Source organism: Myotis lucifugus, unplaced genomic scaffold (assembly GCF_000147115.1).
Source record: "Myotis lucifugus unplaced genomic scaffold, Myoluc2.0 scaffold_202, whole genome shotgun sequence".
NCBI lineage: Eukaryota > Metazoa > Chordata > Mammalia > Chiroptera > Vespertilionidae > Myotis > Myotis lucifugus.
This window is the reverse complement of record NW_005871250.1, coordinates 2,238,624-2,253,945: the sequence shown is the minus strand read 5'-3', so window position 1 is coordinate 2,253,945 and position 15,322 is coordinate 2,238,624. Positions and strand designations below refer to the sequence as shown.

The 15,322-nt window shown below is 45.8% G+C and overlaps 1 protein-coding gene across 3 annotated transcripts in view; it reads right to left on the bottom strand.

The window, feature by feature from the left end:
- The window catches only part of LOC102441540 (dihydropyrimidinase-related protein 3), a 105,859-nt gene that overhangs the window by 56,433 nt on the left and 34,104 nt on the right, over window positions 1-15,322 (bottom strand). The window contains exon 1 of one of the 3 annotated variants that reach the window (XR_002831350.1): window positions 5,057-5,219. The exons of 1 other annotated variant lie outside the window; for it this stretch is intronic. Coding sequence is in view for 1 of the 2 variants with exons in the window: in XM_006097454.3 (XP_006097516.1) it covers window positions 5,057-5,095 (39 nt within the window). In the remaining variant the exon portion in view is untranslated. Of the gene's footprint in view, window positions 1-5,056; window positions 5,284-15,322 lie in introns of those variants that run through there. One more of the 3 variants, XM_006097454.3, reaches the window with a different exon arrangement.

The following is a 15,322-nucleotide window of genomic DNA, read 5'->3' as shown; positions in this document are numbered from 1 at the left end:
CAGTTCCACTAAGAAAGTGCCCTTTATTTGGGTTGAGGGAGAGTCTCTGTCTCCAAGTCCAGAGGCGGTCTAATGGCCTCTCTTAGATCGTCACAAATGAATGCCAAGCATAATTCTGAGGAACATTGTAACATAACCAGAGCAGGAAAAAAATCATGGTTTTTATATAAATTTTTGTCTGTTCTTGAAAGTTGTGTTTTTTAAAAGTTTCCTAAGTAGTCTCTTTCTACTCTAGACGTTGTCAAGTCTTCCTTTATTCATTTCCACATTCCAAAGTGGTTGAGATTGTATAAATAAATCAGTGTTTACTCTCCTGACTACATCCGGGGCTCACAGACCACTTTCATGGGCACTCCTCATTTGAGCCTTTCAACAGCCCAGTGAGATAAGCAGGATGGCTTTTATTTATAAACTGACAGTCCTACTACAGAGACTTGAATATTCTCAGGAAACCTATTTCCTTAGAATTTCCCCAAGTGCCCAGCTGGCTCCCTCAGTTACTAATAGCTCTTTTTTCACCTGAGGTGTTTTGCTGCTATTCGAGAAAGAGAAATAACCTGGCTGAGAATCAGACCTGCTCACATACCTGCTCAAAATATAAAGTACAATGAGCACCCCAGGCAGGGCCTGGGCTGAGATTTCCATGATCAGATAGCTAAGATGCTTTCCATTCCTTCATCTTTGATAGTTTTCCTCTGTCTTTTATGCTGGAATTGGCCTTCCAAGATGCCTGACATGGACAGAGCTGACTTTGGATGACCTCTCTTCCTTCAGTCTCCCAAATGCTAGTCCTCCATCGCCTTATATCTGCTCCCAATCCGAAGTGGGAGGAAGAGGAAGACATAGATCCAGGGGTGGGGCTGTACTTTCCCCTGCTCCACTGTTACAGAGACCTGGGTATTCCCCCAAGTCCCTAAGCATCCCCCCTCACTTCCCCTCCAAAACAATTCTCATGGCCCCCACAGCGCTCACAACACCCCCAGCGCTCAGACTAGGTGCCCTAGACAGAACTCTCCAGGTCCCGTTCCAACTGAGGATGTGATCCGGCAATTCCCAAACATCACACACGAATGGCCCAACCTCCAAGGCAGGGGAAATGCATTAATTATCTGCCAGAATGTATTTACAGAAATCCAATTAGTACTCGCAAAAAGCCAGCTCTCTGGGATTGGTCTCCCAGAGGGAATTCGGGAGTTCTAGCTACACCTTTCAGGTGCCTATGGGAGGCTGTGGCTGTACCAGGGCAGCTGAGGTTGCGCAGTCAGACAGGATATGGATTTCTTTCCAGCTTTGCCCCAAAGTCTCACTGTGTAACACTGGATAAGGGACTTCGCCTAGTTATCTATGTTTCAACCTCCTTAACTGTGAAATGGTGTGGGGTTTTTTGTGGAGACTCTGCTAAGAGAATACATGGAAAGCACTGGAACCACTCCTGCGGCCAGCTTCAAGTTGTAGCTTATATCAGAGGAGAACAATGACTGTGATTATCCAAATATTCTGCCTGCAGCATTGATATGGTAGCTACCATCCCTAAAATTGGCATTTATATTTAGTGACTATAAAAAGTAAGAGGGACCGTGTTACACAATTGGTTGACAATGGCAGGAAACTATGCCTCACAAGTCCTACCAGGAGTAGAGACTGTCTGAGTCTTTCTTCTAAACCATCTGCGCCCCCAGCCCCAAGCAAGAGTGATGGCAGAAGCAGAGACATGTACTTTGATTTCAGCTAGGTGTGTAGGTGTGCGTCCTGCCTCTAACATTGCAGCTCTGACCTAGGCCAAATGCATTGGATTTTCAGGTAGTTTGTTTAAATCTGCACAATCAGGATAACTGTAATACCTCTCAGTGTTGATTCAGGGATGAAGTGAGACAATGCATGTAATAAACACTCAATGGGCGTGAGCTATTCTCATTAGGAACACGTTTTAATTCATTCCTTGATTTACCAGATCATCATTGGGTGTCCATGTGTTAGGCCCTGTGCTAGTTAGTGGAGACAGAGGTGAATGCCAATGCAAGGGCCCTGCTCCAAAATGCCAGTGTCTGACATCTAGAAACAAGGTCTAGTATTGAGGAAGGCTGTTCAGGTCATGCATGTAGACAGATGACCTAGGAAGGCACCATGACAGCTGAGGCCTGAGATACTCACGGAGAAACCCCCACCCCCTCCAGGAAACCCATAAACACAGGGTAGGGAGAAGGCTTTGATCTCAGGAGGGCAGCACAAATAGGTGGGAGGAAAGACAACCAACCAAACCTTACTGAGGCCCCCCAAACTGGGGCAGTGGGTGGTGCCTGGGAAGATAGAGGGTGCGGGGCCAAGAAAGATTGTCCCCACCCATCCTCAGATTAAAGTGACATTTCAGCTACTGGGTGGGGCAGCCTTCACAGGAAGGAATATGGAGAGGATAATAAACTTAATTCAAATTCCACAATCTTACCATTAAAAAGTACTAGAATTGACAGTAGGAGATATATGTTATATTTAAATCTTTAATCATATTTCATATATATATATATATATATATATATATATCCATGCTTTTATGATAACTGTGGAGATAAATATCTCAACCCTTGTATATGTGGATAACCATAATTATCTCTGGACATGCAAAATTAGAAAAGTATTTTATTCTAAAATAGAATCCTTGTTCATGGAAATACAACACAAAGCATTAAAAAAAATCTACGAATGGATTTCTTGCTCCCAAAGACCAGCATCCCCCTCACTCCTGCCTTATCCCTCTTGCCCCCCTCCCCTTTCAACAATGAGTATCAGGCAGCCGGGGTTGAAGAAATCCACAGCCATTGTACATTCCTGTCACAGCTGCTGGAGACACAGCCCCAGCTTCAACCAGAGGCTGCTATGCAGCACCACGCCCCACGCGCAGAGAGAAAGGATGGAAGCCGCACTGAAAATGAAGGATGCACCCCAGGGAAGAGCATCCAAACAGGAACAAAAGGGAACCCCTTGCAAACCTGGCCCTGAGATTAGGACACAGCCACACCCATGGTGGCTTCTAAGGCAGGTAAGTTATCAGGGCTCAATTTCTGCATCTTTCCTTAAGGGTGGCTTAAATGATGCCTAGAAGAATGGGCGTGGCCCTCGATGCCATATCACAGGCTAAGTCCATAAGAACCATTGCAATCTTCAGACTAGGGGGGAAAAAATCTGTTCTCTGCTGATCCCAAACAGGAGAACTGGCAAATGCATACTGGATGTAAGGCAAGTGGCATATATGCACCATACCTCCTGCATATAGCATGACAGCTGGGTGCACCTCTTCTGAGTGAGGGAAATAAGTATAAACAGTGAGCTTTTGTCCTAATCAGCCTTTTCTTTTTTACTGTACCCTCCACAGCTCTTTGCAAAAGCAACTGGCACTGAGAAAATACTGTGCATTGTAAATGACCTACAATGTTTCTTCGATAATGTGAAGTTCATGGTATCAGGTAATGAGTGGTACAGAAGGATGTGTTTCAACCCATCCCCTCTACCTGACAAAAGAATCCCTACCTATCCCAACGCTCTCCCTGGGGGGAGTGTTTCTTCCCTGGGACCAGGTAAACAGCAGGTAGGGGTGGGGCACACTTGTGTGGCATGAAGCCCAAGTGCATGAAAAATGTAGGATGCTGCAACAGAAATAAAGCACCTAGCCAAGTGCACGCGAGGCAAGAACAGCCTCCTGCTGCCGACAGAGGGGAAGGTCCTGCATGGCAATCACAAACGCACAGGATGTTCCAAGCATAAGGGAACAAGTGCAAACAGACCCATGCCCACGGCAAAACCTAATGAATTGAGGCCAATTAAGTGCAGCAGCAGGTACAGCTCTGCCCTAGGGCAGCTGCAGAGCCTCCCAGGGGCCAGCTGATCACTTCCTTTGTTTGCCCTGCAAAGATGGAGTAGCCACCCATTCCCTTACTACACACCACACGCACTACACACACACCTCATTCACTACAGACAAAGCACAACTGCACTGCTCCGCGCTAAACTACCGAATGTCAGTGGGGTTTCTTTTTTTGTTTTGCTTTTATTTTATTTTATTTTTTTAATGCCCATCCTAGCTTGTGGTATGTCCCTTCCATTGGGGAGGGGGCATCATTTCAGGGTATTCTGGAGGCACCCCAGCCCAGGGCTCGGTATTTTGCCGTGAAAGCATCTTGCTGGTCGCTGGTGTAAGTGTGCTTCTGTACCTGATCATGGCACCTCCCCTCCCCACCCCGCCTAGGGCTCGCCCAGCGCATCTGACACCCGCAGGCCCAGGGTGGCTCTGTCTCGCACACAATGGCAATTGGACACCGCATGCACACAGCGTGCGCCTGCGATTGCAAACTAAAATCTGCTCTAAAAACTCAGCCTTTTCTTGGGCTGGGGAGGAGAAATGGCACGAAAAATGTAAAATGCATCGAGGGCAAAATAATAAAAAAAAAAGACCAACAACAGTTGTCATGCCCGCTACAGCCACGTTAGCTGTCCGGTCCCGAATATGACGCACTGAAATATGAATCGGGTGAATGCAGGCAAGAAGGGGACAGGGTGAGGACGGACGGTCCAGACACCCCATCACCCTAGCGGCACGGCGGGCAGCGCCACGGGGCTGGAGCGGGGAGAGGGGCGCGGTCGGGCCGCCCAGTGCCCTGGGGAAAGGTGTCATCTCCCCACACCCCGGCCCGCCTAAAGCAACCTTAGACAAAAAGCACCCCTGGCCCGGGGCGGCGCACACCGACACCCCAGGAGGAGCGGGGGTCCGGGGAGAGCCGTGAGCCCAGCGTTCTTGGGGGAACTACCAGCGGTGGGAAAGGAGGCTACATAGTCCTAAATTCTCCGCGCCAGTGTTTGGGTTTCCTCTTTGTTTTGTTTTCCCCAAGCCCCAGGGTCGCTCCGTCTGGGTGGCGCCCGCCGCGCCGGCTGGACTGACCGCCGCTCTCCACCCCCAGACCCGGGTCTCCGTCCCTCCCCGGGGACCGGACCAGGGATCCCAGCCGCCCCGCCCGCAGCGCAGCGGACCCGGCAAGAGAGGGAGGGAGGCGGCGGCACCCGGACTCACCGTGATCCTCGGGATGTTCTTCTTGCCTTGGTAGGACATGGTGGCGGCGGTGGCTGAGCAGCGGCGTCCCTCCCTCCTGCTTCGGCTCCGGCTCGCCCGCGCCTTCCTCCGCGCACAGCGCCCCGAGATCAGGTGGCGCGAGTGGTGCGCTGGCCGCGCCGCCGCCTCCCCTCGCCTCCGCCCCCCTCCCGGGCTCCCGCGGCGGCTGCCAGAGACAAAAGTAAATCTCCCTGGTCCCCCTTTCACCCTCGGCCCCCCCGCGCACACAACCTCCTCCACTCGCGTTCACGCCCGGGTGTTTTTTTTTTTTTCTTTTGCGGTGCCAGCTGGGACCCCGTAAGACAAGAATGGGAATGGCTGATCCGCGACTCCTCCCTCTTCTCTCTTATCCCTATTGATTTTCCTCTTTGCATCTGCCTCACCCACTTTTCCTTTTTCTTCCTTTTTTTTTTTTTTTTTGGTGACTTGCTTGTGCGGCGGAGCCAGGCCGCTCCACGGCCACCAGGGGGCGCGAGGGACTTTTCCGGGCCGGGATGCTGCAGTCCCGGGGTAGGAAGAGAGCTCTGCTGTCGCCCTCCTGGCCTCGAGGGCCCAGCTCGGGAAAGCGCCAGCGCCTCCCACCAGCTCGCCGTCGGATTTCTCCCCGTCCCCACCCTCATTTCTGAAAGGTGACAGCTCTGGTGTCCCTGCCAGAACCTGCCCTCCCCCTCCATCCACCTCGCGGGCTGGATGGGGGTGGCCGCCGCCTTTGTTACAGCCAAGCGCTGGGCGCTGCCTCTGCTGGTCGCTGGGTGTGTAAACAGCCGGTGCAAACCCTTAAAAATCCCAGGACTGGCCAGACTTGGTGCAGCCTGTCCGGGCCACTGCTATCCTGAGACCATGAGAATAGGAATCAGAAAATGTTAAGCAACCCACTCACTCTCAGAGGGCTGCGAGGGGTAGGTACCGTGTCAGCTAATACCAACTGCTTTTCTGAATTTAAAAATATTATCAAAATAATATGTTTTAAAGGAATGCCGCTACCTGATTCTTAGTATCGAAGAAAGAGTATTGATGTTGCTCTGTTGAGTAAAAAGTAGACGACACCTTTAAGGGAAGGCACGTTACTGCTGGGCAGCCAGGGATTTTGTGAGTCAACCTGTTCACATTCCTGAGTTTACTTTAGGCAGCAGGGCTGATAGTCGAAAGTCACCGTTATTAGAAGCAAAAACATGCCCTTCAGCGCTGGAATATATTGTTCCTTTACTACCTGCTTAGAGTTAACTGCCAAGGGAGGCAAATTTTGGAGGAGCCACTGTGGGTGGAAGGTGAGTGGTGCTTGACTAGGGAGCTTCCAGCTCCCCTGGGGAAAAAAAACAACAATCATAGCATTTAGAAACAGCTACGGCTTGCTGTGCAAAAATTAGAAATTCCTCTCAAGATAAGTCTCCTACATCCCCACTCCTCAACTGTGGATCCTAATGCCCTACTAAATAGAAATTCTTTACATCTCACGAAGCATGACTAGGTCTGTGTGAGGAATCTTGAATTCACGTTTCTGTTAGGCAGAACACTGACCACACTTCAGGATATCTTTTCATTAAGTTGAAGGCTTACTTTGTAATGGAGATGCTATGAAAAAAAAAAACATCTACAGAAAGAGGACAGAATACTTCAGCTGGGGCTTTCCAGAAACCTGACATGAACCTGACATAATCAAAGGGGAGACGAAGGCCCCCCGAAACACTCCCTTCTTGAGTTAATCCAAGCTTCCAGTGTATTCATGCGTAACTAGACTGAATGCAGGCTTCACAGGAAAAGTCCACTCCACTGAGATACTCTGCCTAGGACAATGAATGCCAGGCAAAGGTCACCTCCCAGAACTCTTTTGCAAAGCACAGGGGGGAGGAGGTGAGAGACGGAAACCAAAGGCACGCCCTAAACATTCTGCTTTGTTCTTAAAGCTGAAGTGCTGAGACCACTAGCCAAGAGTTGTGAAATGACAAAGCATTCTGGGGATTGACATGCAAATAAGCAGGATTATATTTAGAACAGAGTAAAAGAATTAAACTGCACGCTGTGAAACCCTGCAGAGGTCTCTCTGAATCTTTTCCATAGTTTACTGTCACCAAGTCTTTTGAGGGGATTTTGCAAGTTCTTCTTTTAAAAAAGCAAAAATATATAGGGGACATTTATAGTCCTAAAAAAATATTACTACCTTTTTTTTTTTAATTCCTGGGTTTCTTTGCCTGTCTTACATCCTAATTATCTCCTCTGTTATGGTCATTATGAACCAGAACACTCTACTAATGAGATTGATACCATATTTTTTGGTTACTTAGTCCTGTGTGTGTGTGTGTGTGTGTGTGTGTGTGTGTGTGTTGTTTCAAGTTACAAGACTTGGTTAAACTCTTTGAGGTCAGCTTTGCCTGCAAAAGGCCATGCAGAATAGGACCTGTGATGTGTTTCTCCGGATCGGAGTGCTGTGACAAGCCAGGCACAGGAATGCATAATCACCAGCTAATCGATCCAAGCTGTTCTCCTCATCAGAAATGTAAAACAAACACCATTTTATCCCTCTTTCATCCCCTTCAATCATCTCTCTCTCTTTAAAAATCAAAATCAAGTGTCTGAGATGAGTTTGAAGGAAAAACCCTTCTTTGGCTTTGCCTTTCTTATTCAAGGGGTAAGAAGAAAGGCAGCGATCAACACAAGATGCCTCTGTGTCTGGCCAAGAGGGTGAGGAGTGCAAGCAGCGTGGATGTTTTCCACAGTAGAATGACTCTGAATGGTTTTCCTTGGATACACAGCAGTACTTGGCTTTAGGCATCTCAGGAAACTATGAGAGAGGGAGGGAGACACAGAGGGACTTAATTTATGGTCCCAAAGAAACTTAATTTTGGCCATCAAAACTACCGCACCCATAGACTTCCACATTTCAATCAAGGCTAAGTTTTTCTAGTAACTCAGGCCAATTCAATCCAGTCCAATCCAATCCAATTTGCATTGCCTATCCAATCTGTCAAGAAATGCTGTTGCTTCTGTCTTCTGAATACAACCAGAATGCAACCTCTTCTTTCCATCGACAAACCTGCTGTCTGTGTCTAGCCACCATCTGCTGTTACCTGGACTCCTGCGGTAACCGAACTGGGCTCTCTCTCCAGCATCATTCACTCATTCTCACAATTTCACATGATATTTACCTTGTGCTTACGGTATGCTATTATTTTTCTAGGTACCAGTGTTCCAGGGGCGAATAATAATAATAATAATAATGTCCCAATTCTCACATACTGGTAGTTGACTTTATTCCTTATCAACAGAGGGTCCTTTGTTAGATCTCTTCTGTATTTTATTTATGTTGGCGGTACTTTACCCCACATGACATATTAATTTATTATTGAGTATTATCCTCTTTCCCATCACTAGAATGTAAGCTCCTTAAGAGCAGGGAATGTGTCTTGTTCTATTCACTGCTATGTCCTGAGTGTATGAAATAGGGCCTTGCCCAAAGTAATTGCTCAATAATTAGGTGAGTGAATGCAAGAATGTTTTAACTTCTATCTGAAGAAAAAGTAGATGGAGTAAGAACTTTCCTGTAATTAAAGGGCATGTGGTTAGAATCTAGATTTAAGAATACTTTTGCATCTCTTGGGCTTCTTAGAGTTTCCTGATTCTATATTTCAGAGCAGATAAATTCAAGATGGTGAGGAATCACTTTGCTAATATGATACAGTCACAAATTCCAAGGCAACACATGTGTCACAGAATGGCTCAGTAGAATAGGTTAGGTATTTATGCACTAACTCGAGACCTGGTGCACGAATTCATGCACGGGTGGGCTCCCTCAGCCTGGCCAGTGATGGAGGGCTATGGGGGGGGGGGGGCAGCTGACCGGGGGAGGGGGGCGATAAGGGGAGGGGGAGAGAACCCGGGAGGTTGGCCGGCCAGTCGGCCAGTCGGGAGGGCTGGCTGGCTGGGGGGAGGGGCTGCAGGAGGTTGGCTCTGGGAGTGCACTGACCACCTGGGAGCAGCTCCTGCATTGAGCATCTTCCCCCGGGGGTCAGTGCGTGTCTGGGGCAGCTCCTGCGACTGGTCGATAGGTCGTTCTGGTCGTTCTGTGTAAGGGTCATTTAGGCTTTTATATATAGAGATTATAAAGCTACAGCTTTGAAGGGAACTGCCATCAAAGTGTATGAGGAGGTGGAAAAAAAAAGCCTGTGGTCAATTAAAGAATTTCTTTAAAAGATTTCTTTTTGATGAGTTCAGAGGGAAAACTATGGACTTAAACCCAAAATGGTGTACTGTCTAAGAATCTGGGTTTAGGAGCAGAAGAACCTTGTTCCATATTGCAGTTCACACACTTCCTATTTCCATGACCTTCAGCAGATTTCCTCAGCTTTTTGAGCCTTGGTTTCATCCTCTCTAAAATGAGCATCTCATTACCTACCTTTACAGTGTTTTGTGATGATTTACTAATCCATTCAACTAATATTTATTGAGTACCTACTATGGGCACCTAGGCATTAGGGATATAAATATTTGGACACAACAGACAAAAGCCCTCTTTAAGCTTCCATTTTAGGAGCAAGTGTATTGAGGATAAATAAAGCAGGGATGGCAAGGTGAAAGTCATTCAAGAGTTGTGAGGATGGGCTGGAAATTTACACACAGAGGTCACAGAAGGCAAGGTGGTAGGATGGTAGCTTAGACCAAATGGTAGCAGTGGAAGCAGTGAGAAATGGTTAGATGTTGGATCTATTTCAAGGTAATGCCAACAGTAGTTGCTGAGTATTTGACTGAGGTATGAAAGAGAGAAGAATCAAAGATTACACTAAATTTGTTGCCCTGAGCAATTCAAAAGATGAAGGTAAGATAGGAAAAAGTGTAGGAGGAATGGGATTGGGAAGAAAGGTCAGGAATATATTTGTGGACATTCCTATTAAACATCCAAGTGAAATGTTGAGCAGGCTGAGCAGGCAGGTGGATATCTGAGGTTAGAAATCTAAGGGAAGAGCTAAGAAAGAAATACGAGTTTGGGAGTTGACAGCCATTAGGTATTACTTAAAGTAACAATGCTGGAGGAGATGACCAAGGAAGGGAGTGCAGATAGAGAAGAAATCTGAGGTAAGTAGCATCTCTAATGGAAATGAGCAACCAGGAAAAGAAGCAGCGAGAGTGGTCAATGAGACAGAGGGGACAGCATGCAAGTATTGTGCTCTGAAGATCAAGAAACAAAATTATTTCAAAGAAGAGAATGTGTTCACGTCCCTAATGGCCCCTGAAAGATTGAGGAGGAGGAGAACTGAGAATTAATCGGTACATGAAAGCCCTGTCGAGGTCACTGAGCACCTTAAACAGAGCACCTATAAAATGAGTATCTAAATACCCATATCACAGTGGTTTTTTGTTTGTTTGTTTTTGTGAGCATGTATGAAATTATTCAGTGGTATTTACTGAGCACCTACTATGTGTGTACCTGTGTCAGAGCTGTCTTAATGAAGTTGTGGGGGTGGAAATTAGAGACATCTAGGATAGGCAACTCTTTCAAGGGATTGTATTGCAAACAGGGACAGGGAAATGGAGAGTAACTAGCAGAGAAAGTGCAATCTAATACGAGGGAAGTATATCACGGTTGTGTGCCAGTGGGCCTAATTCAGTAAGGAGAGGAAACTTCATGGAGCAGGAAAGAAATGCAATAAATGCTCTATCATCTTGAATGGACAACACAGGTGACACCTAGTGTTCAAAAGGAGGGCTTGTCTCTTAGCAAGGAGCAAGGATGGTTTCTTCCCAGTAACTGAAGGGAAGAGCATACTGGCACAGAGACAGGTGGCTAGGTAAATTTCACAGAGGGAGTTTATGAAAGTTCTCTTGTGGTTGTGTCTATTTTCTCTGTCATCAGCTAAGACAGTCTGCGGGGAAGGTGATGGAAGTTAGAAGGGAGAGGAGTTGGTATGAATTACTTTTCCAGGAGAGTAAAGGGACTAGGGAAATAGGAAATATGGTGTGATTATCTGGCAGCACTAAGGAGTTCCTTCAGTTAGTGGCCATGAATTAGAAGAAAGACTCATAAGCATGTTTGTTGATATTCCTTCAGCCGTGTACAGCTGTATGTGTGCAGAGTATGCAGGCATGGGGTAGGGAGGGTGTGCAATTTAACAAGGGCTTTGCTAGGCGAGTGCTGACAAGGCAGAGAGAAACTCAAGGGAATTGAGGACGAGGGCTGGGATCTATGCCGGTCAGGAGACAAGGGAGGGCACAGATGTATAGATGAGTAAAGGACAGTGAACATTTGAAGATTAAATATAATTATTCATGTAAAGCTCTTAGTACAAAGTAAGTTAATTAGAGGGCAGCTATTTCTACCTTTTTTTAAATAGAAACAAATGCTATTTGTTATTATTAATGAAACAAAATCAAATTAAAGAAAAACAAATAGGCAATATAGAGGGTCTACAAAGCTAAATATCAGTTATCGTCTGTAATTTGAAAAGATTAATAAAACTGTTGCAATTGTATCTTTTTTTAAATTCACATTTATTTATTTATTTGGACATTCAATATTATTTTATATTAGTTTCTGGGCCTACCATTATTTTTAATGTTCTGATTATTATTTGCCGAAGTAATTTATGTCAGGGACTACGTGTTATTTATCTTTATAGATCCAGCTCTTTTATGATGATTGGAATAGGGTAGAAGCAATGCAGGGTGGGAAGTGTTTAATTGAATAGAGGGGAAAGTCAAGAATATTCTGTCTTCCTTTCAATCGCTACAATATCTAAAATGAGTGCTTAGCCATGTACATGGTTTTTACTCTTAAAAATATTTTCTACTTTTAAAAAACAAATTTATGTTTTCCTATGTTAATATGCGAAACATTTCCCCTAGTCCTGATTTTAAGGGTGGAGAAAAAAATAGTCCCAAAACAAATATAGAAGCGTTTTGAAGGGGCAAAACCACACACCAGGCCTTTGTGAAATATATAGGCAATTTTAGTGTGAATAAATAGACAGTTAATCTCAGAACTGCCTGTTAAGTATTTGGGTCTATTAATTTCATCTACAATTCAAAGGAAATCTTAGTTGTGTAATTCCAGTGTCACAGAATGAAAATCAAAGTGGTGATTCACCTGCTATTATTAGATGTTTACATATTAAATACACAGAAATTACCTGACAAACAAACCTACCCTTGTTATACATAAGCCATAAAAGAGAGAAAAAAAAGATTATAGCCACAGAGTAGTATTCTCATGGGCTTATCCCCAAATCACACTTCCACCAGTGAGAGCTAGTGTGCACACCTCCTTCTCCCCGGACGGAGCTTCTCATTCACTTCTTTAGTACAGAATGATTCTGACAGCCCCTGGCCTTCTCCATTAGCTTTCATGGCAACTCATTTCAAAGCTACAGGCAGGATTATCCAGTTGAGCCCAGTGTAGTCACAAAGGTCCTTATAAGAGGGAGGCAATGGGTCAGAGAAAGAAAGGGAGATGTGATGTTGGAAGCAAAGGTCAAAATGATGTGGCCACGAGCCAGGGAAAGTAGTCCACCTCTAGAATCTGAAAAAGGCAAGAAACAGAGCTTCCGGAAGGATTGCAGTCCTCCTGATCCCTTGATTTTAGCCCTATAAGACCCATTTTAGACTTCTCACTTCCAGAACTGAAAGAGAATAACTCTGTATTGTTTTAAGCCTGTAGGTGTGTAGTAATTTGTTTCAGCAGCAATAAGAAACCACAATAGATAGAAATCAAAGTGAATCAAGGATTCATGATCAGGGGGCTAAAATTAGTCACTCCACTAATGGAATGACTAATTTCCCTTGCCCAATTTCTGGATGTGACCTAGTTTTCAGGCTTAAAAATGTTAACTGGAGGAGAAGCTGGGTCATCAAGAGGAAGGAGCCTGCAATACCATGTCTAGTGTATATGATAATGATTCTTCTACTCTCTCCTCAAGGGCCATATACTAATGCCACTATCAACTGGTAAAGGGAATAACTAAACACCCTAAGGACCAATGGATACAAGTTCCCAGTTGACACTGATACACAGAGACTAGAAGCATCATCATAGCTTTTCTGTTAGAGAGGAGGCATGTTGAGGCCAGGTATAAATGGACCCCTGGTCTAGATCTGGCTTACATTTGGTTCTTTGGGTTCACGGATCCATCTAGTGATCATTTTCACATACTATCAGTGTTGAAGGATTCCTAGGCAGAAAGGGGAAAGATGGAAAGATCAAGGAAAATGAGGTCATGGGTAGAAGCATATGATGGACCTATGGAAGTGGGCATGAAGACTAAAGATATAGAAATTACATATCAATGCCCTCCCCAGAGAGCATCCATCACAGCAGAGACACGAAATGAGGAAGACAAAATGACTCATTCAGTTGACATCAGCCAGGCTCCATCATTAACCACCCCAATATTGGCACAATGGGCTCACGGATGGAGTAGACACAGTGACAGAGAAGAGGCTATGCAGTGAACCAACATCTACTCACCAATGCTGATCCAGCTACTGGTGCTGTCAATCATCCATCCTTCCAGCAACAGAGAGCAATACTACCTCGCCAACATGGCACCATCCCTCAAAGATACACAGGACCACTTGGTGAAAAGTTGACTACATTTGGACCCTTTTTCACACTAGGAGGCACAGTGATTCATTTTTACAGAAATGAACACATGCTAGGTATGTAATTGCCTTTTCTGCTGCTAGGACCTCAGGCAAAACTACTAGTTGAGGGTTTAAGAAGTGTTTAATGCACTAAAATGGGATCCCACATAACATCACGTCAGATCAAGAGGCCCGTTTAAAAGCAAATGAGATGCAAGAATGGCCTCATGATTGTGGGATCCACCAGTTATATCAAATGCCACATAACCCTGAAGCTGCCATCCTGAGAATGGAAGAATGGCCTACTGAAGGCACAACTGAAGCACCAATTCAGAGATGATTCTTCACAAGGATAAAGCACCATCCTCCAAGTTGCACTGGACATTTTAAATCAATGCCCTCTATATGGTGCTGTGTCCAAAAAGAAAGAATACATGGATCCAAGAACCAAGGGGAAAAGGAGCAGAAGTGACCCTCTTTTGCCTTTACTCCCAGGGACACAACTGGGAAATATGTGCTTCACATCCCTGCAGCTCTGGGCTGTTTAGTCTTTTCCCCCAAAGGGAAGTGCTTCCACCAGGGAGCATAGCAAGAGTCCAACTAAACTCTAACTTACAGCTGCTACAGGGCACTCTGAGCTCTTTGTGCCCAGGGACTCAAAAGACTAGAGGGCAAGTTGGCATCTATGTAGGTCCCTGATCAGGAGGAGGCAGGGCTGCTGGTACACATGGGGATGGGGAGATGAATGCACCCTTGAGAGACACAGGGGTTCTTTTAGGTACTACCTTGCCCAGTCTTGGACAAGAACATCAGCTGTGCCCTGAGAAGGGCATGGTCACCAGGGGCTCAGAGCCCTCAGAGATGAGGGTCTGTGTTCCAACACCAAGTAAATCACCTGGCCCAGTGAAGGAGGTAGCTAAGGATGAAGAGAATCTAGAATAGTAAAAGGCCATGATGAGTATTATTGTGGCCTTAAGACCAGCTATGAGAAAAGAGGTCTTCAGACCCCCAAGAGAAGAGGTACCTGCTGATCCTGGAGTTGTTGCACCGAGCGCTTACACAAAGAAGTGAAATTGAGCAGTAGCAGCAGCGCAAGGAGGGGTCTGCAGGAGGCACAGTGAAGCGCCACCCAGCTCCCGGTTCAGGACTGAAGGATTCATTCCAACACTCAGTGGTAAGCCCTTCCTAGAAGCTGCCCTTGTCTAAGATACCCACCCCTGCAAGGGCAGCCTGATCCAGTCATTGGTTAACCAGAGCATTTAAAGGCCTGGCCTCCTCGCCACAAAAGAGCAACAACTATAAGGGCGATCCCAACTTCAGGGCTGTAGGTCAGCTTATGTCTTTGTTAAAGACCACATCACAGGTAGACTTCACCCGGGGCCCAAACCTCCCCTCTCCTCCCCTCCCCTTTCACAATTGTTGATTCTAGGGACACTCCCTAAGAAACTTCCTGCATCCCACTCTCCCTCTCAGAATCTGCTTCCCAGGAAACCCTACCTGTAACCGTGAGGCTGCTATTAAATGAACATCTACCTAATGCGACATCTTTATTTAGCCAATATTTTAAAATGCATACATTTTGCACTCAAATTTGGATTTCTTTAAAAATGAGAAACTTGGCAATTCTAGGCTCATAGGCACACATCGGTGTCCATCAGC